This window comes from Elgaria multicarinata, chromosome 4 (assembly GCF_023053635.1).
Source record: "Elgaria multicarinata webbii isolate HBS135686 ecotype San Diego chromosome 4, rElgMul1.1.pri, whole genome shotgun sequence".
Taxonomy (NCBI): Eukaryota; Metazoa; Chordata; class Lepidosauria; order Squamata; family Anguidae; genus Elgaria; species Elgaria multicarinata.
This window is the reverse complement of record NC_086174.1, coordinates 108,209,235-108,237,183: the sequence shown is the minus strand read 5'-3', so window position 1 is coordinate 108,237,183 and position 27,949 is coordinate 108,209,235. Positions and strand designations below refer to the sequence as shown.

At 42.4% G+C, this 27,949-nt stretch overlaps 1 protein-coding gene across 1 annotated transcript in view; it reads left to right on the top strand.

The window, feature by feature from the left end:
- Positions 1–2,940: 2,940 nt before the first annotated feature.
- The window catches only part of MEI4 (meiotic double-stranded break formation protein 4), a 63,275-nt gene continuing 38,266 nt past the window's right edge, over positions 2,941–27,949 (top strand). The window contains exons 1-3 of the mRNA XM_063124824.1: positions 2,941–3,013; positions 3,897–4,142; positions 7,369–7,928. Coding sequence (XP_062980894.1) covers positions 2,941–3,013; positions 3,897–4,142; positions 7,369–7,928 — 879 coding nt within the window. The remainder of the gene's footprint in view (positions 3,014–3,896; positions 4,143–7,368; positions 7,929–27,949) is intronic.

The following is a 27,949-nucleotide window of genomic DNA, read 5'->3' as shown; positions in this document are numbered from 1 at the left end:
TTTCTACAGAAATATAAACTACAAAAGGGCTCTTTACATGAGGGCTCTGAAAGGAAATCATATTGGGAGAAAATGAGACCCTTGAAATTCACCAGTAGATCTTGTGCCACAAAGTGCCTTTCCTTGGTTACTGCTACAGATGCAAAATACACATCTTTGCTTCCATTTGAGCAATCAGTGTCTATCACTGGTAAATGGTATTACCCTGGTTTATTGTTCCCAAAGAGAGCAGCTGCACCTAAAGGATGTCTCGGGTTTAGCAAACGTCAGCTAAAAATTCAGTTCAAATTGCTAAGTGCCTTTTTGAATGGCATTCTTTCCCACCCCTCTGCTCAATCGGCAGACCCAGTAGCTGTAATGATATATAAAAATACTCGTAAATTAAAAAGACAGTGTTATAACCTGCCACTTTTCTGGGGTGAGTAGCAGCTACCCCATTTGACCACCCAAATGGCAAACTACTCTTCAGTGCTGATAGTCATGTGCACAGGTACCACAGCATTGAGCAGTGCCCACCCTGTTCAGCTATTCTGTTTTTGGGTATAGTAAACATGTGACAAGGGGGAGTGTGCTAGCCATTTCCACTGCTCTTTATACTTGGAGGGTGAATTTCTGAAAGGGAGGCTCTCCATGCTACTTTGGATCCTGGGAAATCCATACACTCCCTCTCTATGTGTGTTTCTTATACTCTGAAACTGAACACCTGAATAGGGCTATTGAGTGGCAGTAAGGGTAGTCCAAGTGTGTGTGTGTGTGTGTGTGTTTCTTACCTAGCATTAGAGAGATGACAAACACAGCCCCACAACAAAATGTTTCAGTGCTTGCCTGATGTGCTTGTGTTAGAATCATAGATTCATAGAGTGAAAGGGGCATTTAGGTCTTTGAATCCAATCCGCTACTCAGTGCAGGAATCCTGTTTAAACATGGCTGTCTGATCTTTGATTTAATGCATCCAGTGACGGAAAACCTACCATTTCTCTAGGCAGTTGGTTTCATTGTCTGACTGCTCTCATTGTGAACTTCCCCCCTGATGTTCAATCAAAAACGGTATTCCTGTAACTTAAGCCTGTTATTTTGTGTCAGCCCTGCAGACAGTCTACATAATACTTTCCTCTTCCCTCCCAATCACTTTTTCCTTGTGTATTGTGTCTTTTTCTGTTGTAAGCCTGTGATTAGGGACTATTATTTTTTTGCTGAGGGGCAGTATCCAAGTAGAGCAGGCCTTGAGATATCCTCTGCCTGCTCTTGAGTCAGGGTGGGGGGATCCAACTGGGTCAGTCTCCCAGGATTTTCCTTTAAATCTGTATATTAGCAGCTACATCTTTCTCTTTCTCTCTCTCTCATTTTTATTCTAGAGTAGGCACATTAAAAGGCCTCTATCACCCACCTAGAATAAAAAATGAAAACCAGATGTAGCTGCTAGATATCGATTGAAGGTGAAGGTAATGTTTGTTTTGGCCCACAGAGGTGAGCTGTGGAGATTCTGCACATGTCTGGCTCATTCTCCTATAGTGGTAAAGGGCTAAATTAGCCTTTAATGCATGAAAAAAGAGCTGATCATATGGGAGGCAGGTCAAGAACAGGAGGAGAAATAGAGGAGGAAAAAATGGTTGATGGAACAGAGCAGGGCTGATGACCACTGGAGGAAGAATTATTTTACATTGCTTAGCTCGGAGGACGGCAACAAGGGAGAGGGCCTTTCCCGTGGTGGCCCCCCAATTATGGAACTATCTCCCCGATGAGGCCCACCTGGCGCCAACTTTCTTATCATTTCGGCGCCAGGTTAAGACTTTCCTTTTCTCCCAGGCATTTAACAGCATATGTTGAGTTTTAACTTACTCCAAAATGAGCTTTGGCATGGCTGTTTAAAAATTGTTTAAAATGTTAGCTGTTTTTATGTTTTTGTTTTTAAATTTTGTATATTTTTTTAATGTTCAGTCTTTTTAATCTAATCTTCTTAATCATTGTAAACCACTCAGAGAGCTTCAGCTATGGGGTGATATATAAATATAAATAATAATAGTAATAGTAATAAAATGTAACAAATTGCCGTAGCAAGCTCACATGCCACTATTAGCTACTTGGGCTGGTTTCTTGTAGCACATTTTGTAATCTCAGCACAGAGTTGTCTGGAAGCAAGAGGAAATAGTGATCCATATATGAATTTGAGGGTAATTATTACAAAGGAAAGTGAGAGCATTTTTTCACTCTTTTTTAAAATTCAGCAAGAATAAATCTGTGCCATGTGACAGAATCTGCATTTCAAATCCTAACCTTAGACTTCACCTCATTTTTTTCTTCAGCCCTTCAACTCAGTCATAATTCCTAGCACTGGAAAGGTTTTCCTTCCTAAAACTTGTTAATCTTGAATCCCTGAAAGTGCCTTGAGTTGCAATAAAAAAAGCTGGGAAGGATTACTCTTTTATATTTTGAAATGGCAGCGTAAGAAACTGTGATATCCTAGAAGATGCATATTTTAAAACTTTTATGAATATATGTAAAAAGGTGTTAGTGGACTAGATATGCAACTCAATTATTGTTAGGCCTGTCAAGCATCTTGAACTTCATGCAATGGCCATGTAGATCCCTCAATTAACAGTTCCTGCAGCTAAGCATAGCAATTTTGCCAGGTTGCCCACTGTCCCAATACAAGGATATGTGCTGTGCAATGCTATGTATGTTCTACTAAGAACTAAGCCCCATTGAACGTGGTGTGGGTTAAGTCCCAGTGTAGCAGGTGTATTGAACTTCTTTCAGGCTGAGGGTCAAATTCCATTTTGGGGAAGCTCTGGGGGGCAGATGCCAGTGGTGGGCGGAGCCAAAGTCAGAAGGGGGCGGTGGCCCCAAACACCTGCAGCTATTCTGTCTTTTCTCTTTGACAGATTTATTGTGGGGGGAAAAAATGGAAGAAGTGATGGGAAAACATGGGGGGGGTTACAGATGGAAGATGTTGATGATTCAGGGCGATTGACAATAAAAGGCTCATCAGAAAGCACCCCAAAACTATCAAAAGGTAGATTTATGGTGGCAAAAGATTCATGATCTTGAGTAATCATGAAGATTTCATCGTGCTTGACACTATGTGGATGATATCACTGCCATTTAAGACAGAGAGAAAGGTTGTGTAGATGCAGTTAAGTTGCATACTAAGGCTGAAATCCTATACTCACTTACCTGGAAGTTAAAACACAATGGCCATCTATAATGAGTTTTTCACTGAAAAAAATACATTAATTGGTATACATTAAGTGGTAGGTCATGCCTGCGCAATGGAATCGGCAGGCCCCACTGCTTGCAGAGGGAATTGTAGGGTGGAAGGGAATCAGTGGGGTGTAAGCATCTCATTGGATTCTGCCCTCTGAGCCCCCAACCCCAGGGATACAGTTGGGTGTCAACTTTTGCATCCTCAGAATGAGTCATGGTGACTCTCAGGCAGGCTCAACGAATGCGCAGTTCGCTCAGGCACATTCCTACTTTCCCACATCTTCACATGTCCAAAGTTGCTGTCCAGGGACTGGAACACAGTTTCCGGACTTTGTAGCAAGCCACACTCCCATAGAATTCAATGAAATGATTTTCAGACAGAATGATAGCATCCATAACTTGACTAAGACAGGGCTTCCATCGAAGCGCACATTATTAGAGAGTCTTGATTCACGCTATTGCTTTCAAACTGTCAGACTACATTTTATGTTTGACACTATATTGGTGCTATTTCTAAATATTTAATTCTCTTACTGTGGGTGGTTTTCCTTTGGATTGATCTGAGGCCTTGTGAGGGCTAGGAAATCTGATCTCTTTCCAGCATGTCTCCTCTAAACAAATAAAGTGCGTAAAATAACTTAGTAGGGAGAAAACCACTAATGTTGCTTTTTCTTGTTTGTTTGTTCTGACAGAAATAAAAGATAAAGAAGATGTGACATGGTACTTGAAAACCTCGCAGTTGGCACTGGCTTTAGCTATTATCCGCTCAAAGCCGCCAGATAAAAGCAGCAAAGAATATGCGCTTCACCTTGCCAAAATAGTATCTGGACAGGATTCCAAGTGGAAATTCAGAGTTGAAGCATTAGAAGCTCAAGTTCTTTGCTTAAGGCAGCAGCTCCTTTTGAGCAAAATTTCCTCAGGACTCTGTGTAGAAAATAGTAAGTTTAATGTAATGTCTATTTTGAATGAGCATGGGCTAACATGTTACGCTGTCGTAGATAGGAAAGTTTTCATTACTCATAGATTTAGTCGCACTCCACTAACACAATTTATTCTTTAAAGAGAGGGGGGACACTATGTGTATTAGTGTGGAATGTGCTACCCGATCCTACCCCACAAGGTTGGTCTGGAGAGCCAGTCTGTGATCTGGGTCAGATATAGCCTGTCTTCTCACTCTTAGCCACTATTGCAAGTAAGAGGAGGGGGGTGGAGAGAGGCTGTCTCACCTCCCAGAATTCCAGATTACTTAGTTGTACTAATCGAGGTCTTTCCTTCAGGCGCCAAACTTTTGCATTTCCCCATTACATTGAAGTGAAGAAAATGTGTACGTAAAGATAGAATTCTAGTACATAATATTGCCAGAGGGTCTTTATTTATATGCAGTACATTGGCTAGTGACGGGCTTCTGAGACCACAGAGTAACCGAGGCCCACTGCCCATAGAATCATACTTTGTTTGAAGTGCAATCTGGTGTTCAAAGCATTCTGCCACCTTTCTTTTCATCCACTGGTCTGTATTTCTTGAGAACCCCTTTTAGTTTGAAATGCTGCTAGATCAAAGTAAAGAGAGAAGAACCTTTTCTTACATGTTTGCCATCAGTATTTCTGCTAAGAATTGTAGCATGCCTCATTTCTTGAAATGTTCAGCTTTAATATTGGGGGTGTGGGAGGGTTTCCTAGGTTTTTTAAAAAAATAAAAATTGATGTGATCTTCCCTAGTTATCTCCCAAGCATAAAGCCTTGTATATTTGTCAGAGGATATTAATAGGAATAACAAAAGAGAATGATATTATTGTATTTTAATTTAAAATTGACACCCTGGTATTTGATGATAACACTACCAAAACTACTGATAATCACCAATAGGTTGCATCCAGTGGTGTCATTCTGGTGGCAAAAGCAGTTCCATTGGTGAAATTGAGAGAGGGCTGATTTCTGCAGCCTCCTGTGTTCCCTCAAAATCTGTTCTGGGGAGCTGGGAAACTGGCAGATTCCTAGGCTGTGCTGAGGGCCGGTCGGGAGAAGAGAGCCAGAAAGTCCTGGATGTCCACTTGCGCTACTTCCCTAGGGTCGAGGGGCCATGTTCACTGCTGGTCATGAGCTGCACATCCAAAAGGGGAGGGGCTAGAGCAAAAATGAGGTGTATCTGCAGTCTACAGTATATTCCACTTTATTCACTTTCTGTGTTTCCACTGTACTTTCTACTGTTCATTTCCTTTACTTCCCTTTCAATGTTCTTAATTTTCCCTTTTATTTTTTTTTAAACATTAGTGTAACCTCGATCTTCCCTACACCTCCCCTGTTAGCCACTTACTTTTAATATATATTTTTCTGTGGCTCCAGCAGCAGTATCAAACCAGCATGGTTTTACTTGCAGAGGGAGAGGAAATTGAGCCTTTGGAGAGAGTGACTGGGTTTGCACCTGGCCATGGCAGGGGAAATAAGCCATGGGGGAGTTTGAAATTGAAAGGGGGAGTCCTCACTCTCTTTCTACTCTGCTCTGACACTCTTGCTCTTGCCTCTTACACTAAAGTGTTAGCACTTTAATATGTACTTAATAGTTCTTTAATATGCACAATATTCAGTAGATTCTGTGTGTGTATCACTCACACACAATACTTTGTCTCTCACTCACTTCCCACACACACATTACAAAGAACACAGACAGAAAGTAAAGTATTACAGATGTGTGAGACCCCCAACGCAGTGTGATCGGAGACCCCTAGTAAAATCATTCCCTGGGCTTAGAAGATAGACCTGTCACTCACAAAACTGCACTCACAACTCTCCCTCTCACCTCTCCCTACCTGGCGTTGTCCTTGTATGAAACTTTTGGGGAAAAGTGTTGCAATTTTTGCAGACACACTGCCTACTCCATTTTGTTTTAGGCACTTAAAACTTTTTATTTCTTGGATGGCATTTGCAGGCATAGCTGTAATACTTTCTAAGCAGGTAGGGCCTTCCCAATTCAGAGAGCTAAGTGCAAAGTTTCTTATGCTACACGCCTTTGAATTTGATTTGGGGCGGGGAGATGTGATTTTGCCAATTCTGTCTCTATTCCCAGAAGCTGCCTTGGGGCAGCATAAAATTTGCCATGCTTCTGCTTCTTCCTGGATGGAATGGCTGACAGCTTATTGAAATCTGCAAGTGTACACTAATGTAGTGCGTGTGTGTGTGAGTGTGTGTGAGTGAGAGAGAGAGAGAGAGAGAGAGAGAGAGAGAGAGAGTGTATAAAGAATATAGTTGGCTAGATTACAGTACTGTTCATAGATACAGAGACCTTAAATATCAAATGCAGCTATAAATATGGCCAGAATGCTAAGGTGAGGATCAGCATTTAATAATAGCTAACACTCTAGACAAAACAGGCACAAACTACCTGCAGGATTAAATAATTATTTTTTAAAAATACAATGCAAGAGCGGATTTTTTAAAGGAAAGCTTTTAGAAAAGGATTGGTCTGGATTGGAATAAGGAAACGTTTAGATTGTGTATGCCCACCCTCACCCCACAAAAGAAGCCACTATCATTCCACCACAAGTGCTTTCAGTGTTTCTAGTCCTAAAAGAGTGAACTAGCAAAGAGCAATGCAAAACAGTGGTACAGTTCTGATATACTGCTTGCACTGTAATTGGAGAGCGCCCTGGTAAAGCTATTCCCTGGCTGGAAGCTAGAGTTCTTTGGTATTTTCATTTTACGAAGCACTTCGGAAGAAGTTGTTTCCATTTTAAACTCACCGTGCTCCTCTGACTCTATGAAGGATGTCCAGTCCTTCCAGAGTGGCCTGTTTTTTCAAGCCTAATTGGTGTGTGGGGGTGAAGTGATCTTAGGTGTGTATGAACGTTATGATTTGGTGTCGCATGTGTGTGCATATCCCCACTCACTTAACATTGGCCTGCACGCCTTTGCAGAAGGCCTATCCATCTCTGACATGCAGCCTCCAGTCTTTAGCCACAGGGTTGAGAACCCTGCTCATGTGATTCTCTACATCACCTCCCATTTTAACTTCACAACATCCTTGGTAGGTAGCTTGTGCTAAGAGGTTGTGCCTAGCCCAGCGTGTTTCATGGCTGACTTGGGATTTGAAGCCAGATTTCCCAGTTCAGGCTCTAATGGTCTATCCACTACAATGCACTGGCTCACTGGTTTTGTTCTTGTGTTTTAGGAACTATAGATGCCATAGGTGAGGCAACTCTGCTGTCTTCTAATACAGAAGATTGCTCAGGCCATTTTGAAGATTCCGGATGTGATGTGTCAAGCGACTGCACAGCCAGTATGCTGGAAACCTTGCCTACTTTCAGCCACAGGGAGCCCGGTTGCAACAGCTCTGTATCTGAGGTTTCGTCAAGTGCACCTCCAATACTGACTTCTTATTGTGCCAGCAAGAGAGAGTCTGTAGTTTCTCACATGCAGTTCCTACAACATTTTCTCAAACTGAAGAAACTGACAGAGGCTGGAGGTCTAAGAACAGACTTGAAAAAACTTGGAAGGGATGGATCCACGATATCAGACTCTTTCTCTCGGTTGCTCGATGGCCTGGTTACTTCATATAGCCTTCCTGAACTGCCCTTTTCAGATTTTATGAGTCAGGCAGTCTGTGTCATAACCAAGTTATTAAATGATGCAGATGTATCCAGTCAGATTACAGGGAGGTGTTTCAAGAAGCTGGAAGACTCTGTGAAAAGACTTGTAGCAATTGTTTTGAACAGCAGCAACCTCAATAGAGTAAGTAATTTGCTCCACGCGCAAATTCTGTATTTGTGGAATTTCTGTATGCAGCTGAGTTAACAAGCATGACGGTGTTTTGATCCTATGATGTTTGAATATGGAAGCATGATGCTGAGCATTTTAAGTTGCTGGAAATTCTGGGCACAAAGCAGCTTCTAAACACTGTGTGAAAGATGGGATGTGGAGGCCACTGAGCATGTAAGCACACTCCAGCGGCTGGGTACACAGTGCTGCCAGCACCATCTCTCTGTGGGCCCCTCCCGTCTGGTGTGCCGTAGCTGTGCTAAGTGTGTATCAGTGCATCAGGGCCATCTCTCAGCAGTGGATTTGCTCTCTATACCTGTGAGCCACCTGGGCCCAGACTCCCCCTCATATAGCTTCTGCTTAGACTGTGCAGAGTTTCTTGCTGGAGCCAGGTCTGTCTAGCTCAGAATTGCCTATGCTGACTCCATGTTTTCAGATGTGGGTCTTTTCCAGCTCTACCTGGAGATGTGAGGGGTTAAACCTGGGGCCTTCTGCACAGAAAGCATTTGCTCTACCACTGAGCTATGGTGCTATCATTTGGGGGCGGTGTGTGTGTGTCTGTTTGATGTTTGCTCGATCCCCGGCTTCTCCAGGTAGGGCAAGGAAAGAAACATGCCTGAAACCCTATAGAGCCTCTGCCAGTCAGTGTCAACAATACAAGGCTAGATGGGTCAATGATCTGACTTAAGAATAAGGCCGCTTCCTATGTTCCTCTGTAACCCTTTCTGGGATGGGTTGCCCATTTCACAGGCTACAGTCCAGGGTTGGATGTGGGCAGATCTAGTTTTGCTGCATAGGGGACTCCTGGATCTTGTGCAAGTTGGCTTTTGGTTTCCCCCCCACCCCCACTACCTTTTCTAGCCTCAGACTTTGTTTGGGCAAAACGTACACCTGAGTGGAGGCCCCATCATTGTGCTGCAATAGAAACGGAGCCAGCATGCAGTTTTTTGATCTCATGGAGTTCCTTGCAAAATAGAGAAGTGGTAGCACCATGACTCAGAGTTGCTAGCATGCTCATGAGATGTGTAAAACGTACAAGTCTCTTAATGAGCATGCTGGCAATCTGGGTGCTCAACAAGACTTATTAGCATGAGTTATGGCATAGTCTCGAAAATATTCAAAGAGCATATTATGCATGAGTGTTAAGATAAGACTGTGTCAAGCAATTTCAGATATTGCAGAGGGCAGAAGAATCAAGGCCTTCCATACCAGATAAGCTCAAGAGGTTGGCAGTTAGTAATATACACCCAGATGGCTTCAAATTTCAGATTACTTAAGCATAGAATTTCAAAGAAGTTCAGCATTTGAAAATACTTTTGCTATTTAAAAGGATGTAGCAGGATGTAGTGGCACTCTGAGAAACAGTGTAGTGTGGCGCGTACTCTTACTTAATAGGCTTTCATTACAGCATAAGAAGAATTATTTTAGAAGTGTTAATTACCAGTTTTAATTTGCTCGGATTTCCACCAAACACCTGTGCTTGGTATTAACCGTGAGGCAGTTTTAAGAGTCATGGCTTACATAGTGGTTCTGTTTCTGGGAAACCAATTAAGTGGATGTCATGAAGAGTATTTGTAACAACAACAAAACAAATGAAAGAGAATTTTGTAGTGCCCAAATTAGCTTCAACTTTGAGAATAAATGTGGGCTTGGTTGCATAATAGCTTTATCTAATAATTGTAAGTATAGCTTCTTCTTTTTTTCAGTTTGCTGTGCCACATCATACTTTGCTTTCAGGGTGCTCCAAATAGAGAAGTTAGAGATACAGAATTTTGGGGGGTGGGGGGATGAAGGTGGGAAGGGAAGCTGAATGATTTTATCTATTTTGATTGACTGCTATGGCAGGATACAACCACTTTCCTTCCCAAGTAAATCTTTTTAAATGTTCATTTCCTTTAGTGTTTACTTGTAGAAACCCTTTCAGGCTCTTTTGTGTTATTCCTGTTTGGAGTGACGTGTGTGATTTTTTTTAGCAGACATATACAAGGGGTTCATCATATTGTGCCTCTGTTGGAGGTCTAAAAGACTGTGACCAAAAACCACATTGTGGTCTAGGCCATAAGTCGCAGTAAAAGGACAATTACTAACTGAAGCTAGGCATATGTATTGATTTTTGTTTTTATAAGGACGGCACTTGATAGAAACACTCTTTCCCACTGTTGCAAAATGATGGCAGGCGTACTCTGTTCAGACTAAAACCTTCGTATAGCTGGGACATAAAACTTCTCAACAAAGACCTGTGGCTCATTATACAGGCATAATTTGGGAGGCATATTTTCTATGGATGGTTATCCCTGGGATCGGTTTGTCCTTTTCACTTCACTGGGCAACTAGGGAGGCAGCCTGTCAGCTGTTCCTATGCAGCGCACAACCCCACCCACCCCAATCCCTCAATAAACTTGTTTTTTGTGCTTTTACCCCTTGCATTCAACCCAAGCATTGCATTCTGGCAGCTGAAGCAAGTTCTACTTAGTGGGGCATCATCATGCAAGTGGGCTTCCCTTGCCTCTCTGACCCCTATAGCCCACCTCCCCCAAATCTACTCTGGAGGCTCCCACATCCCTCCAGAGAAGGTTTTGGGGTGTGCGGGAGAATGCAGGGGGTGGGGTAATCCATACCACCAGCAATTTCCATACCACCAGTGGATGGATGCAACCCAGTGTTAAAAGTTTCTCCTGCAAATTGTATGGTTTATTGCCTTGTTGTTATGGTTTCCTTTCTCATGGATGCCATCCCAAGACAGGGCATTATGGAAACAGCACTCTCTCTTTAGTTATAGGCCGGATCTACACTACTGCTTTAAAGCGCTATATAACAGTTATAAAGCGCTTTAAAGCAGTAGTGCAGATCCGGCCATAGTCTCTTCTGTGATGCAGAGGTGAGAGGAGAAGGTGTCCTCCTCCCCTGTTCCCTCCTCTGATAAGCTTCTAGCCAGCTCTTTCTTTGGGACACAATCTGTCGCTGTATTCTATGAACTGATCTGTGAAAGAGCTCGTGTATGTGTGGATGGTCTTGACTGGTCGTGATGTTTTTATACGTGGGTCCGAGGTATGAACTATAGTGCGTTTTTTCGGAAAGTTCTGTGTTTTGCACTCGCTTCATTAATGAGCCTGGATTGCACTGGGGTAGGGTGGTCTAGTTTGACCCAGGGCCAATTTTGAATATTACCCTCGTCTCCTCCAGCTGTTGGTACAATGCCAGTCGTCGTGTGTGTGTGTGTGTGTGTGTGTGTGTGTGTGTGCGTGTGTGCTGTTCTCAGTAATATAGGCGATGCTAATAATAATATGCACCATTGTACAGCACATTTTAAGTCTTCAGAGAACTTCACATACAGCCTGGTTTAAAGTCTAGAATTATTTCCATTTTTAAAATCACACGCTATGGCTTAGCGTGTTCAGACAACACGCTAAGCCATAGTTAGGCCGCTAACTGTTTTGCTGCAAATGATTAGTGAGCATGTTTAAACCGTGGTTATGTATCCAACATGGTTAGGAATGATTCACATGACACACCAATTCATGGTTCACATGACATGCTAATCCTTAATGTTTAGCTCAGCATGCTTAACCACAGTGGCTTAGCGTGTCATCTGAACAGGGTCATTGATTCTATGGTTTGGTAACTGTGAGGCCTTTGACAAATGAGAAAATCTTCCTGGTGACGTTGGACAGCTCCCATTCATTTCAACTGGGATAGTGCAGTGCTCAGTGAGTTATACTGGTTTATTTATGTACACAGCACCAGTAATAAGTTCGTTGTGCAGATGTTGAATTTCTCAAAAGAAATCTAATAAGTTGCTCTAGGTTGTGAACAGTCTTGGTTTGTTTATTTACAAAGCACCAGTAATAAGTTCGCTGCGCAGATGTGGAATTGCTCGAAGGAAATGTAATACGTTGCCGCAAGTTGTGAACAGTCTTGGTGACTTTAGCTGACTCCTTTTCCGCTTGCAAGTACTTTCCAACACAGGGACAGATAATACTTAAAAATAGATTAATGTGTCTCTCCGGTGCCTTTCAAGTTTAAAGCTACCGAGCTTCCTTTGCCTTAAATTAATTGAGTCCCCAGAGGTTTATGAGTGTGACTGAGAAACTCAGACACCTTCTGATCAGCTTTAAGAATATCATATAAGGATCATATAAGATGAGGGAACAACAGTTCAGTCTTTAAAACATTCAACATTTATTAGACTATTATTTGGAAATGGGGAGAGAGAGCACGCCAGAGAGCCTTAATCTCTACATCATGCTAATTGTATTACATTTAAATGTGGTTCCTACCCATCTGCCTCCTTATTGTAGATAACAGTATAACTCAAATAGTGATCATTACCTTGGAGAGCTCAAGATCTAAAACAGTCCTTGGAATTTTTGTATAATAATAGAGAGCGCACAAGATGTCTGGATACATAGGCAGAATTTATTTTCATTTTTGACTTCCTTTCTGTTGGCATAGTTTTCTCCACACAATTGTCACTGAAATTAATATGCCAATTTCCCAGGGCCTAGGTCTGAAAACATATGATACAGCCACCTTGCTGAAAGTAAGCTGATCAGTGTCCATTCAGTGCCTGGAAGGGAGAGGGCCTGCACACTGCCTTGAGCTTCATGATGGAAGAAAGGCAGGCTATAAATCCAGTAAATACAGTGAAGGCCAGGTCATTAATAATAATGCTGTAAGTTCAGGGCCAAACAAGATGTGACATTAATTGCATCAGTGTGCACATTCTTGTTATGTAAATAGCAGTGCTGGGACCAGGAAAAATGAAGGATGTTTCACCCGAAGGAACGCCCTGCCATATGTTCCCACCCAATTTCTAAGATTATCCTCGCAGGCTCTTTCTGGGCGCCACCACCTACAAGGGTGTGATGAATGGCCACCAGGGAAAGAACCTTGCCTGCAGTGGGACCGTCTGTGGAATGCTATTCTCTGGGAGATCTACACTGAACACATCTAGATGCCTAGTCCAGACCTTTCTCTTTAATCTATTGCTTGAATATTAGTTTTACTGCTGGCTCTTGAATGTTTCATTTTAAAAAAAATACCTTTCATGTTTAATATTGTATTTTTTATTGCTTTGTTGTTGTTTGATTTTATGATTGCAAACTGCCCTGAGGGCATTTGCAAATTGGATGGTGTACAATTCTAATAAATAAATGACTAAACTCTCTCTTCTTCCCCTGGTCTTGACAAAAATGGCCTCTTCAAAGTGGCTATTTCAAGGGAAGTTCCCAGAGGCACCAATGGCAGCTTCCCTTGGATTGCAAATAGCGGCTTTGGAGAGTGGATTTTTATTGGGATCATGGCAGGGGAGAGAGAGAGTTAAACTCTTCATCCCTGCACAGTCCCGACTTATTCAGGCTTCCCCGTGGGTAGCTATTTACGTAACAAAAACATGCATGTTAATTGCCTTCTCAGCAATTGTGGCTTTACCGTTTCATGCAAACCCAGACACCAATTGTTATGAAGATAAAGGGGTTAGGAGAAGAACCATGAGCGCCGGCTTTGAAAGAAAGGTGGGGTATAAATGCAATTTATTTATTTATTTATTTATTTATTTATTTATTTATTTATTACATTTTTATACCGCCCAATTGCCGGAGCTCTCTGGGAGGTTCACAAATAAATAGGAGAAGTTCAGGTCTGAGAACTTCATGCCATCAGCTTTTGAAGAGATCATCAGTTGGCCTGAGAGAACTATATTCCGGGGTGGGAGGTGGGGGGTGAGAGAGAGAGAGATTTGTTTATTTCTGCATTTAAAAATCATAAAACACCTTCAGTACCTTAGCAGAAATGTATTAAATACATAAATAATTACATCAGTATGGAATGATGGTCAGTATGTTGCTTCGGATAGACTGTCTAAACAACTGGAGGTGGGTTGGGGAGAGAAGAACATTCTTAAGTGAGTGAGACTGTGAGTGGGATCTTCTCAGCCATTTCATGGCAGCAGCATCCTGAAGAAGCCTACTTGCGTTTACAGCCTTGAAACTCACTAATCCTTGAAGCTGCCAAGCTCAAGTACTTGGCCATGAATTGATTTTATGTACTAGAACAGCTAATGGTTACTTGAAAGAGATGTGACAAGCCCAAAGTTGCAAAAAGAATCTTTAAATGGTCGGAGAGCTTTAATTGACAAGGTAACATGTAGCTGATGTGAATTAACTTGCTATTTTTTGATGTTGGGTGTCTTAATATGTGAGATCAGGCTTATTAGAGAGCCTCTTTTATGATCGTGTTCTTCTACAGCCCTTGTTTCATCTCTTTGAAATGAGTATTTTAAAGCTTTTAATGGTGGGCTATGTCCCAAAGGCTTGTTGTTGAGTAACAATTAGCTAAAGAAAGCATTTCTATAGTATCCAATTAAAACCCAATTAAAACAGATAATGTGTGGCAAGTAGTTTAAAAACACTTCCTCCCCGGTTAGCAAAAAGCTACTCCAGATTAAAATAAAAAATTAAATCTGTGTGTTCTGTAAGAGCTTAAATAAGTCAAGGTCTGGCAAAACTCTAGTGAAGGATGTCCAAAATATGGGGCAGCCACAGCCAGTGTCTTTCCCTCTGTTATCCATTACATTGGTGATAGGTAAATTCTGTTACTGCTCTGGTTGTTTTAGGACTGTGATTGGACAAGAGGAGCAGGTGCTACAGTTATCCATGCTCTGATAAACTCTCGTCTGGATTACTGCAATGCATTATGCACGGGGCTGCCTTTGAAAATGGTCTGGAAACTTCAGCTGGTGCAACACAGGGCAGCACATTTACTAACGGACTGTCTAATGAGACCACATCACGCCAGTCCTTTTCCAGCTTCCTTGGCTGCCAGTCCAGGTCCGTGCCCGATTCAAAGTGCTGGTATTAATATTCAAAGCCCTAAATGGTTTGAAGGAACACCTCCTCCCATATTTACCTGCCCGGACCCTAAGGTCATCCTCAGGGGTCCTTCTCCATGAGCTCCTGAGAAAGGAAGTGAGACAGGTGGCTACGAGGAGGAGGGCCTTCTCTGCTGTGGCACCCTGGCTGTGGAATGAGCTCCCTAAGGAGGTTCACCTGGAACCTACATTATACTCCTTTAGACACCAGGTGAAGACCTTTTTATTTTCTCAGCATTTTAACAGTATAGTAACTTAATTTTAACTTTGCTGTTTTAAATCTGTATAAATCTGTATTAATTTCTGCATTGCTGCTTGAATTTATCCTGGTTTGTGTTTTTATATTGTATTTTATATTATGCTTTTATACTGGTTGTTTTACATTTTGAATGGTTTTTGTGGTTTTAATTCTTGTAAACCTCCCAGAGAGCTTTGGCTATTGGGCAGCATAAAAATGCAATAAATAAATAAATAAATAAATCATTTTATAGCTTTAGGCCCATGGTGTCCCTATCCCTGACTGAGGTCCTTTGAGGGAATGACAAAACCCTGTTCTTTGCACTTCTATGTGTAGCCCTGCTTGTTCAGGCTCACCAACAAGCTTCTGTGTTGTTCTGCATTGCTTCATCTCCCTAAATTCAGAAGCATGTGATGGAGTTGACACCTGTTTTTCCAGCCTGTTCCCGCAGGTACTTGAATTCCTGAGTGAAAGGGTGCTGTTGTCATCTCTTGACAAGCTCAGCAATAAATAAACTGAAGGATGAAAAACAAGGTAGCTTGAGAGCTGGGGTTGTAGCGAGTTGACAGAGGTGACCAAAACCTGCCAACCTTGTATTGCCCTTGTACAAATCTTTGGTGCAGACTCATTTGGAATCCTGTGTATGTTTCCGGTCACTGTACCTCAAAAAGGATATTGCAACTCCCCTATGAAGAGAGAATATAATGTTTGGGGTTCTTTAGCTTAGAAAAGAATGTGAGTATAGGGGAGACATGATAGAGTTGTATAAAATTGTGGATGTTGTGCATGTGGTATGTTTTCTCATAATACTAGAACCTGGGGTTGTTCAATGTAGCTGAATGGTTGGAGATTCAGAACAGATAAAAGGAAGTACTTGTGCATGGAAGCATGGAGTTTGCTATTACAAGCCATAATGGTGGCTACTAACTTGGATGGGTATAAAGAGATTAGACAAATTTTATTGTCTGTCATAGTTGCACAAGCGTGTGCTTGCAGCTGTCAAATATATGTAGCCTTGTCAAAATCCTTGCATATTTCAGCTGTCAACAAAGGTAGTTTTTTCTAAGCTAAACAATTGGGATTGTTTAGCTTGGAAAAAAGGAAGGGTAAGGAGAGAAATGGTAAAGGTGTACAAAATTATGCATGGTGTGGAGAATGTGGATAGGGAGACATTTTTCTTCCTCTCTCATAATACTAGAATGTGGGGTCAACCCATGAAACTGATGGGTGGGGGATTCAGGACAGATAAGAGGAAGTACTACTTCACACAGCACATAGTTGACTGTGGAATTGGCTACCACAAGATGTGCTGATGGCCACCAATTTGGATGACTTTAAAAGGGGGTTGGATAAATTCCTGGAGAGAAGGCTATCAATGGCTACTACTCCTGATGGCTATATGCTATCTCCAGTATCAGAGGCAGTCTGCCTATGTACACTAGTTGCTGGGGAACATTGGTTGGAGGCTGCTGTTGCATTCATATCCTGCTTCGGGGTTCCCAGTTGGCAACTGTTTGGCTGCTGTGTGGACAGAATGCTGGACTAGATGGAGCCTTGGCCTGATCCAGCATGGGCCTTCTTCTGTTCTTACATTCTACATACAGTATGAAACGTACAAGGAAATTGACAAGTTGAGATTGCATACAGGGTATTTTGTCAGTTGTTGACAGTCACAGGTCAGGGAAAGGAAACAAGATTGCCCACTTAGCAAAGTGATCCCCGGGATTTTAAGTTTTGGACTAACACTTGTGGGTGCCCTGCTTCCATTCCAGCCTTTTCTGAGTCTCCAGCACATCCTTTTAAGAGAGATCTAGGGTCTGCCCCCCTTTTTGCAGCTCCCATTTGGAGCAGTTACTGTCTCCGTTACTACGGCGCCAAGTGGCATGGTCCGGATTCAGTTGCTGGGGAACACAAGCAGGAGGGTGCTGTTGTGCTCATATCCTGCTTGTGGTCTTCACATGTCACTGTGCTGGTTGCCAGCTGGAATTATTCTCAGTTGTGCCATTCATGCATACATGGTCTTTCTAGTTTTTAGACTTGATGTTTTACTTAATGCACTTAAAGGTGTTGCTTCAGATTATTGATCTGTGCTTTACAACCCTGTTTTATCTGTTGCAAGGTGCTGGCATTTGGGCACACTAATAAAAAATAGTGGGAATTTATAATGATACATTAACAACAGAATAGAGTCGAAGAAGAAATAAGATAGTAAAAAAGCAACTGAAGTAAGTAAATAAGATCGGAGAATATTGAAAAAACGGTATAATTATACCTATTTGGAGAGAATTTAAGTGGGGAAAACCATAATTGGACTCCTGTCTTGCCAAAACGTGTAGTCCCGTTTAAAAAAAGAAAAGAACTGAATTTGCATAACTCTATAGAACATTTTTATAGACCTGGGAACAGTAGAAACATGGGAAGTACTGGCACTCCTATGTCACCTTCTTCAAAAGACTTGCTTTTTTAATAATATTTTTCAATTTCAGATCACTCTTATCAAGAACGGCCTCTTAATGCATTCAGAGAAAACTAATTTTAAAATGAATTATTCATAAATAGTTCTCTTTTCCAGTGGCAAATATGACCAGAAATATAATAATTTGTCCTTGTAGTAGAGTTTAAAACAAAATACAGAAAGTCCTTGTAAAATTGATTTCTTCGATATGCACCCTTAGCTCAACTCTCATTTATAATACCATTGTTTGATTTGAACTGATTATTTTATGAACTTGGTAGGTTTGGTATGTATTTAAAATAACGCCTTGTTCTTTTTACCACTGGGATGGAAACCTGGTTCAGTATCAAGTAGTGTATAAAAAGAGTGAGCTAGGGACTTACTGAATTTATGTATTTTTTAAAAAAACAAATGAGTAACATTTTTTAAAAAATAAAGCATGCATGAATATGTTCACCCGCATATTTTTACTATATAAGAATATTCCCTGCAAAAAAATAAAAATTAAGAAAATGTTGGGGGAAGTTTATGCACTGTCTTAAGAAGAACAGGCTGCTATCAGACTGTACTGTGACTATTTAACTGTCTTTCTCTGAAGCCGGGGTGGGTAACTTCTTTCAGGGTGAGGGCCATATTCAATTTGGGAGAAGCTCTTGGAGGCTGTATTCCAGTGGTGCATGGGGTAGAAGTCTGGTCTATGTTTATATACCACCCTGTTTTAAAAAATCGACTGTAAATACCATTTGGGCAGAATTAGAGAACTATATGGAATCTTTGGTAGAAGTCAAAAGGTGCGGACCAAAATTACAAGAAATATCAGCATATTGTAACTTAAAGCTCTTACTGCAAGTAACTAAGCCTTAGGAGAGGCATTTCCGACTTTTTATAATGGGAGGAAACATGGCACTAAAACAGGGAAGCTACCAAAGAATCAGTAGTTGTGGAAAGGGGGTGGAGACAGGGGAAAGGGGTGTGGCCATCTGGGACCCCGGGAGGGATGGATTTGGTTCTTGGGCCAGACGTTCCCTACCCCTGCTCTAAAGTATTAACCATAGTACCTTTTCTCTTCAACTTGTTCTTTCTTTGCAATAGTCCTATGTATTATTTTTGTTGAATAACATGAAACATGGGAAATATCCTATAACTAGCACATTCTTTAATTTCAACAATTGAATTTTCTTGCAAATGTTACTATCTACTGTCAAAGAGAGAAGATAATTGAAAGTTACTTTGCAGCAATTTCATGTTTTATTCTGACTGAAGGCCACTAAAATTCAGCAGTTGGTATTATTTGGGTTGTCTAACAGCAGCACCTGTGAGCAATGCAATCTGATAATACCATTTGTAGTAATGATGCAGAATTGTTCAATAATTTGGTTAAGAGGTCCAATAATTCTAGAGTCCTGCTATTGCCTTCAGATTGTGTGTACCATTTGAAAGCTCCATTCTGCATTTTCTTTGCAGAATCTGAATAGTGGAAAGAGCAGTCTTGTCATCCTAATTGAGCTACTTCCTGTTGATGGAACTGTGCAGAGCTCCCCCATGTGGTGACTCAGTGAACTGCAAGTTGCAGCCTTCTCAGTAAAGAGCCTTCCAGACGCACTCTGCCCACACAAGCTGACCATTGGTAAAAAGGGTTTCCTGTTAAAGCTTGTGCCTTCCTTGAGCCCCTCAGCATCCTCCTTAGCTTTAGACTGGCCTGCATTTCTGTCTTGCTTTCTGGTTTTGCCTTCTGGTGTGCCCTCTGATCCTGATTGCTCTTTGGTCCTGGCTAGTAGTTCCTGTTTCCGGATTCTCTCCAGACCACTGTTCATAGCTCAGCCTTGACACTTCCATAGGATCTATAGCCCCACAATTTTGCTTGGAATAAGAGAACATTTTTTTTAATTAACTCTCTTTTCCTCATGCTGTTAGATCACAAAACAACTTGCTCAACAAAGAAGCTACTTATATTTTAAACACATGGGCTGGTATAGGTGGGTTAATCCTGTTTGTAATTGGTTCCCACATAAATTTTATGGTTGTAGTGAATATACCGGTGGTGGGAGGTTGATGATGGGCATGTACTATCTCGTCAGCTGAGTTTTCCAGGCAGACAGCCAACCGGAAAGCAGTTCTGAAATTAATAGCCCTATGTGTTCAAAATCACGATTCAGCCCTTTGTCCCTTGAAATCATAACTGGCAAGCATAACTTGTGAGATATAAAAACAATAAATGTAATATTTCCATTATACTACTTAAGTCATTGAACACATAGTGTAAAGAAAACCCTTGAACTTTTTAGGAGACAGAACAGATATTCCACAAGCAATTCTATGCATGTTTAGATAGAAAAAAAAGTCCTACAACTCCAAGCATGCTAGCTGAGGAATGCTGGGAGTTGTAGGGTTTTTTTTTCTTTCTGGCTAAACATGCATAGCACTCTGCCCTTAAATTCTCCAGCAGGAAAATCTGAAAATCTTGTTTAATGAAAGTTATGAGTACCAATAGGTTTAGGAACTACATATGTTTAAACACCCAGTGTTTAAAATGTCTCATTTACTTTTTGTAAACTTTGCTATTATTGCAAATTCTTGTTTTTCTACCTCCTGATTCGTGTCTGTCTTGATTAGCTCTCGCCCATAACAATTTTTTAAAAATTGTCTGCGCTTCATTTTCTTCCCAGTGTGAAGTAGAAGGGAGTTAAAGCCCTTCTCATTTGATTTCATTTGACTGATAACCTTCTTTATTAATCGCACAAGATCATGCTCTAGTGTCTAAAGGAAACTGCTCCTTGTAATGATGAGTGACAGCCTAAAGAACTACATTTCTGAGGGGGGAAATGTGCTCAACAGAGTGAACAAGGAAGTCTTTTGCAGATGGGACCTCTAGGAAAATGTAAAGAGAATGGGGATTTTCTACCTTAGGGTATTTGATGCATTGCTGTTTTAAACCAGAAATTCTTTTTTAATGGTGATCTTCTAGCTCAACCTATAAATGGAAATAAAAATGTCTGACTGAAATAGTCTATTTAAAAAAATAGTTGTCGTTCTAGGCTCTTGGTCTTTATTTGGCAAATCATTAGTCATACCCATTCAGTCTAATTAGATTGATATAGCCTTATGCATTCAAGCGTTTTGGGAGGGGGGAAATGACAGCATGGTTCAAATGCTTGTGCTTTAGAATAGGGGCTGGCAACCTGCTGTGGCCTTCAGCTCCAATTCCCATCAGCTTCTGCTAGCATGGCCAGTGGTCCTGGATTATGGGGTAGGGTCCAACAAACTCTAGAGGGCCACAGGTTGCCCATCCCTGTTTCAGAGCCAGTGTAATGTAGGAAAGGCAGTAGTACAGGGGTGGGCAACCAGTAGGCTAAAACATCTGGAGGACTGCAGCTCCCATTGGCCCTAGCCAGCATAGCCAATAGTGAAGAATGCTGGGAGTTGTAGGGCAAAACATCTGAAAGGCCACAAGTTGCCCACCCCTGTTGCCCTAGTGTAGCCTGTAGAGTGCTGGTCTGGGGAAACCTGGATTCAAATCATTGCTCAGCCATGGAGCTCACTAGGTAATTTTGGGCAGTCACTGTCTCTCAGCCTCACATGGTTATTGAGAGGCAAAATGTGTTATACCACCTGTATTCTTTGGAACAAGGGTGGGATGTGAATGCCATAAACAATTATTACTGGTTTAGAGCAGTGTTTGTGGTGTGCAGTGGGCCTCTCTAGAAAGACCTGAACTCCTCCCAGTATGTCTTGGCAGGACAGAAGACAGTTTGTCCATTGCATCCTATATCTCTGAAGGAATGCACAGATTTTGGCTGGCCAGAGTAGCCAAGATGGAAAGGAGGACTGGGGTCTTTTTTTCAATTCAGGCTGGACAAAAAGTTTTATAGGTGTGACAAAAGAGTCAAGGTGCTCCATACTTTCACCTAGAGCAGGGATGGGCAATATGTAGCCCTCCAGATATTTTGGCTTTATTACTTCCATTAGTCCTAGCCAGCACACCCAGTGATGAGGGATGATAGGAGTTGTTGGCTCAGACATCCAGAGGGCCAAAATTTGCCCTAGAGAATATATGAAGGCAAACATATGGTTTGCCTACTATGGAGCCTCTACAGAAGATTCTGCAAGAAGGCAAGTTTTTTATCCTCCAGCTCGCACTGTCAGCGCACTTGTAGCTGTGCTTCTGGTGAGTCTAGCAAGAGGCCCCTTTGGACTCTAAAGGCAATGAATGACCAGGGGAGAATAAATTCAGGTACTCCTGCGAACCGTTTCTCTCCTGGCCATTTGTTGCATTCAGTGCCTTTCCCTTGTGGCTTTTGTTGCTCTGAAAACAATGGTTAACTGCACTGATGGTGGAACAGAATTAGGGATACTAACTTTCCCAAAGGAGCTATGTTTGCGAGACAGTAAAATATTCTTGTATACGTTTCTTTAGGAAAGTTACAATAAAGGACTCTCTTTTTTAGGGAATAGCAGGGGATATCAGGAATATCCCATTGTTTAAGTGCAAACGGAGCGCCTGGCATAGTTTTCCTCAGCTCAGCCTGCATAAGCTCGCCCACCTAAGGTCAGATACTAACACGGCCCACTCTATCGGCGACAGCTGTCACTCTCAATCAGTCCGTGCTGACTTCCAGCTGTGGATGCCATGTGCTCGGTTGCTTGTATGAATGCCAGTGGTGTCTGCCAGACATCCCACTAGGCAAGCAGCTTTTAAACGGATCGAAGCAGCATGCAAATGCCAAGCCGTGCTGTGCTGAGCGGTCAGCATTTATACGGCCAATGGAATAAAGAGACGAAGCCTCAGGATGATGAAAAAGATGGACCCCTCAAGAAGGCCAGTATATATTAGTCAGGGCTACTCCTCAGACTAGAACTATGGGGTTCCCCCCCCCTCCAACATTCTGAGTCTTTGTCTCTTCATTCTATTGGGTATTTTTGGATGTTCTCCAGTTTTGTTTGATCCTGCATTTGTACAACCACCCATTAAAAGCAAGTGTGGCTGGATGTTGAAATGCTGAACACAGTGATGGAAAACCATGCCTTAGGCCTGCACAACTTGTAACCAGCCAAGCTCACCATGATAGCCATGTCCTGCCAGGTTCCTGCCACCATTCCCACCCCATGGCTGCTGCCTAAAACTACACCGAATGGAGCAGTGGGGGTGGGGGACCATGCATCTGAGAGGCCACAACACATGCTGCGTAAATTGCATAGGGAGAAAGAGGCCTTAAAGAATTTTACAAAACAGATGACCTTCATGGGTTTTTTTGGGTGTTTTTTTAATGGAATTCTACATCAAAAATATACTTTGAATATTTAGATTCTGCTGTTATCTCTGACATTGGATGTAATAGAAACAGTTTTGTTCTGAGCACAGTAATTCCTGTAATGTTCCTTTTAAAAAAAAGGTGCTCAAGGGATTGAATTTAAATCGATTAACATAATCAGACCAGATAGGCTTTGGAGAGTTAGTGAAGTGACATTTTGGATGGCAGGACATATGCAGCCGTCTAGTACTCCTTGCTGGTTAGCTTTACTGCTATAAAAGAGGTGATGTATCGTTGACTGGGGGCTATTCCCCATCTTTTTTCTTGCTTGCTTTTTGGAGCCTATCTCTCAAATTCTCTTCATGCCTCATTTCGTCCTTTGGCTATTAACTTTAATGTTTTCTTCCCCCACCTTCACCCCTCCTTCTTGCACTCTTCTGTGATCTTTTTCATCTGTTAGTTTTAAGTACCGCTCAAAGGATTTGCTTGTGGAAATTCCGCCATGACTTACCATTACAGTGTTTAGCTTCTGCTACAGTATCTGGCACATTATCAAATGCTTGCCTTTGTGGGAATCTATAATAATATCACTTGTGTTTTAAAAAGCAAAACAAAAAAATCATCTGTATAAAGGTTGGCTTTGATTTCAGGCTTTAACGTTCTCTTTATGCATTGATAGAAACATAAAGTTATACCTAAACGTTTCAGAGTATCAAAGATCCATGAGTAATATTTTGACCTCATGTGTACTGAGCTATTACGAGTACAAGAAGGAGATAGAGGGCATGGTTCTTATGTTCTTAAGCAAACAAGTGCTAGCAGTTATGAGAAAAAGGATGAAGAGCAATATCAGCTGGTAACAATGGCGGTAAGAAGGTAGAATTACTAAAGGACAGCATCTTGTCAGCAACCTGGACCTGGCACTGTAAGACACCTTCTGATGTCCTATGATCCAGATTCCTTCTCCATTTCCCAGTTTCACTTCCAACTTCCTTCTCTCTCTCTCTCTCCGTGTGTGTGTGTGTGTGTGTGAGTGAGTGAGAGAGAGAGAGAGAGAGAGAGAGACATATTCAGACACACATCCCACCACCACTTTCCACACCAGATAGAGAAACCCCCGGATATTTTGTACCAACCCCCTTATGAGAATAAAGCTGCTGCAGGACAGAAGTAGATTCCTCTAGATGAACAGGAGAAGACACTGTCTCCAAGACTTCCTAGCCCTGGTTTTGAAAACAGGTGCTTGCTGGGATGGGGCTCAAATGAAGCCCTTTATAGGACAGAGAACCTGCCTAAGGCAAGGGAGTTGAGGGAAGGGGGCAGAGAACATTAGAAGTGCTGTTCTGGATCAGACTAAGGGTCCATCCAGTCCAGCATTCTGTTCACACAGTGGCCAACCAGCTGTTGACCAGGGACCCACAAGCAGGATACAGTGCAACAGCATCCTCCCACCCAAGTTCCCCAGCAACTAGTGTATACAGGCTTCCTCTGATACTGGAGGTAGCATATAACTGTCAGAACTAGTAGCCATTGATAGCCTTCTTCTCCAGGAATTTATCCATCCCCCTTTTTAAAGCCATCCAGATTGGTAGCCATCACTACATCTTGTGGTAGTGAATTCCAACATTTAATTATGTGGTGTGTGAAGCAGTACTTCACTTGTGTAAAGAGGTATGTCCTGGAGCAGTGGCACCATCTACTACAGGACTTTGGGGGCAGAGGTTCATCCCTTTAGGGGCCCCAAACATTGCAGCGGAAGCCTTGCTTTAAGTCACGCTTCCTGTTTAGCAGCTTTACAGCTGAGCACAGAAGCTCTGCCACCACTGCTTTTCTTTTCTTTATTTTGCTTTGTGTTTCAATTGCATTGCCAAGGCACTGCTTGGCAGCCACACAGGCTTTGCATGGAGGAGCCCCCTTCCCCATAAGGGAAATGAGGGGTTCATCTTCCAAGAGGCAGGAAACAGAGCTGGCTGAAAGATACGTTGCCAACAGCTCTGCAATGTTAACAACAGAATGGGAAGCCCTAAAGGGCTTCCACACACAGTCTTCGGGGCGCCCCGAAAGTGCTTCAGGGCGCCCCGAAACTCCTAGTGTAGCTACCTGATCAGAAGTGACGGAGGAAGAGGCGGCGGCGGCGGCGAAAACTCCCTGCCGGCCTCCTCCTGCTGCCGGCGAAAGAGCCACCCGGGTTGGAGAGCTCAGCGGAAGAGCCCGCCTTCTTCCGCCGAGCTCTCCAACCCGGGTGGCTCTTTCACCAGCAGCAGGAGGCCGGCGGGAAGTTGGGTTCGGCGACAAGGAAGCCGCCGAGCCCTGGGAACTTTTCGCCGCTGCCTCTTCCTCCGTCTCTTCTGACCAGGTAGCTACACTAGGAGTTTCGGGGCGCCCTGAAGACTGTGTGTGGAAGCCCCCCGTGTTTCAATTCATTGAGACTTATTCTGAAGTCAATGTGCACAGGGTTTCAACCTTAATTTTATGCTTCTAGTACACCTCTTCACTCTTTTCTTTCCCTTCTCCTTTTTAAAGGTTTCCTCCGTCTCAGTGTTCTTTTCCATCCCACACTTACATGAGCCCAGAGAGCCTACGCACTGGCATTCTTTGTGTTGTGGTTACTAAATGCTGAGGGGCATGGGGTATACTGTCACCCAGATCCTGCTAGACTCTCTTTGCTGTTTCCTCCCTCTTCCCCTGAAGAAAAGGGGTCATGGTGCTGGTATCTAAGCTCCCTGCTTCGCTCTTCAGTCCTCGTTCCCACTGATGCTGATGATTTTGTGAACCGCCCAGAGAGCTTCGGCTATTGGGCGGTATAAAAATGTAATAAATAAATAAATAATAAATGCTGGCAGCTGTTTAAAGGAAGTTACAGTGGCACCTTCCTCCTGAGATAAACGTGCTGATAATACAGTTGCTTGGTGGTACCACACTCAAAGCTCCATCACACCGGGGGTTAACACGCTCCCTACCTTCGCTTCTCCACCCGTGTTCCTGTTCCTCAGTTACTTCCTCTTTCAAAAGAGGAAGTACTCAATGAGCACAAGGCCCATTGAGTCCACTGCTTTAATGGCGCTGCTTCCCCTACACACAGCAGAGGAGAGTAGCAATTCCAAGTTTTAAAAAACATCAGACTTAATGGGGGGGGGGGGTTGTCGCGCGAGGAAGGCCAGAAGGAGTGGAAAGCGCACGAGAGGCAGACGACATCAGGTGAGGGACCTGAGCAAACTCCGTGAGTGGCCAGTAACGAGCATGCAGTAAAATGCTCGTCGGATAGAGATTTAGGTGTTCCTCCTCTGTAAAGTGGCAGTATTAATTTGCTGCTTGGTTGCCTATGATCAGCACAGCTCTCGTGATACATTTTTAGGGTGTGGTGTTAGAATTCCTGATGTGTAGTCAACCAGATGTGGATTTGTACCTTTATTTTTACTTTAAAAAAAAAAAATTTCCTACGACAAAATGTGCTTATTCCCAAGTAAATGTGTTTGGGATGAGAGCAGCAGAAGCAAACTCAATTTCTCTTCTTGGAGTCGTGTTATGATTTAAGTGAGTTTAAAATGTAAAAGTACACATGCTCAGGGTATTTCTTTTCTTTTATCAGATTTGGTAAACTGGGGTATTTTTGTTTTGTTTTGCTGTAACATAATCCAGAATATAGAAGCAGTTGTAAAGCATGGAGTGGTGTTCAGGGGCACGGAAAAGAGAAATTTTATTTGAGTGTTTCACAACTGAAGTAATACACATGTCTGTCTAAAGTCCTCCTGTCCCCCGCCCCCAGTAAGACTAGTGCCTAAAATATATATTCACTGGTGCATCAGGTCCTTGCATTGAGATGGAAAAAGAAAGATTAAAGATTTTCCTGCATTCATAGTTGGGCTAGTTAAGCATTTGTCTAGTAGTCTGTTTATCTGCTTGCTTTTCCTAGTTCAAAGCTGGATAGATAGGCTGGCAAGTTGGAAAAAGAGGTTGTCTAGATTCTTTCTCAACAACTAAAATAATTAGATTGATAAGGAGGGTGTGCAAAGTACAATTTTATCTGTGAAGCGTATTCCTTTGGTCGCTTTACTCATAATACTGTAGCTATTTCAACATATACTACATAAAAGAAAGCTCCTAGAGAATTATGTGAGTAGGCCTCATGCATCATCAGGGAGTATTTTAGCACAAAGCGCTTTTAATCTTTCAAATGTGATTTCCTTTTTATTCTGTGCATATTAAATCATAATAATTCAAAGCACGAAAAGTGACAGGTTAGTTTGCAGCAACACTGAAATACCTTTTTAAAAAATGGGGGAAAAAAGTCTTTCTTGTAATGTTGTGAACTATATCCCACTTTGACACTTTCTAATATTGTGAACTGCTGCTTGGGAGACTTAATTGCGTTAGCAAGGTAATGTCAGCAATTGACAGTCAGGTGCTCAGGTCAGAGGCGGGGGACAATTTTCGACACAATGGCTGAATTGGCTCTGGGTCGTGATGTTGTGGGTCACATGGCAACAGGAGGTGGGGCCATTCTGCCATTTGTCGCATCCCCCACATTCCCTCACATGCCCAGTGCACACACAGATAACATTTCCACGCATGGACACACACACCCTTTCCAGCCCCGCCATCTAAACTGATCCATGCAGATCAACTGAGAGGGGTACATTTTCTCTGCCAAGCACTGGGAGAGGCTCTATATCTCAGAATTTGATCAGGGAAAGGTCTCATCTCCAATCTGCTGCTGATAGGAGGTAGAACTTTTGCCTGGAACAGTGGGCAGGGCCTGGGAAAGAAGCTGGCACGAGGAAAACTCAGTGGGTCGCATCTGCCCCATAGGTCAAAGGATCTTGATGCCTGCACAGAAGCTGAATGATCACAACATATTCAGACAATGTCTTTGGTATAAACTTCCTCTATTAAAATAATCCCTGGTGTCTAGAACACATCCTCAATGATAGCTGTGCCCTTTGTCTATACTGGCAGCACTATTGCTGCATAATGTAACCACCACGATACAGTTAAGGCTTTGATTCACTCACTTCCTGTCCCTTGTGAACAATACTCTTCAATCATTGCCCAAACATGACGACCCAAAGGTGCAGTGTGAAAGTATTTCCATTTAAAGGGATGTGAGACAGAATGATTTTAAAAATCTAGCAAGTGATGGAACAACATGCTGAAGAATTGGGAGTCACAAACAACGTTCACATT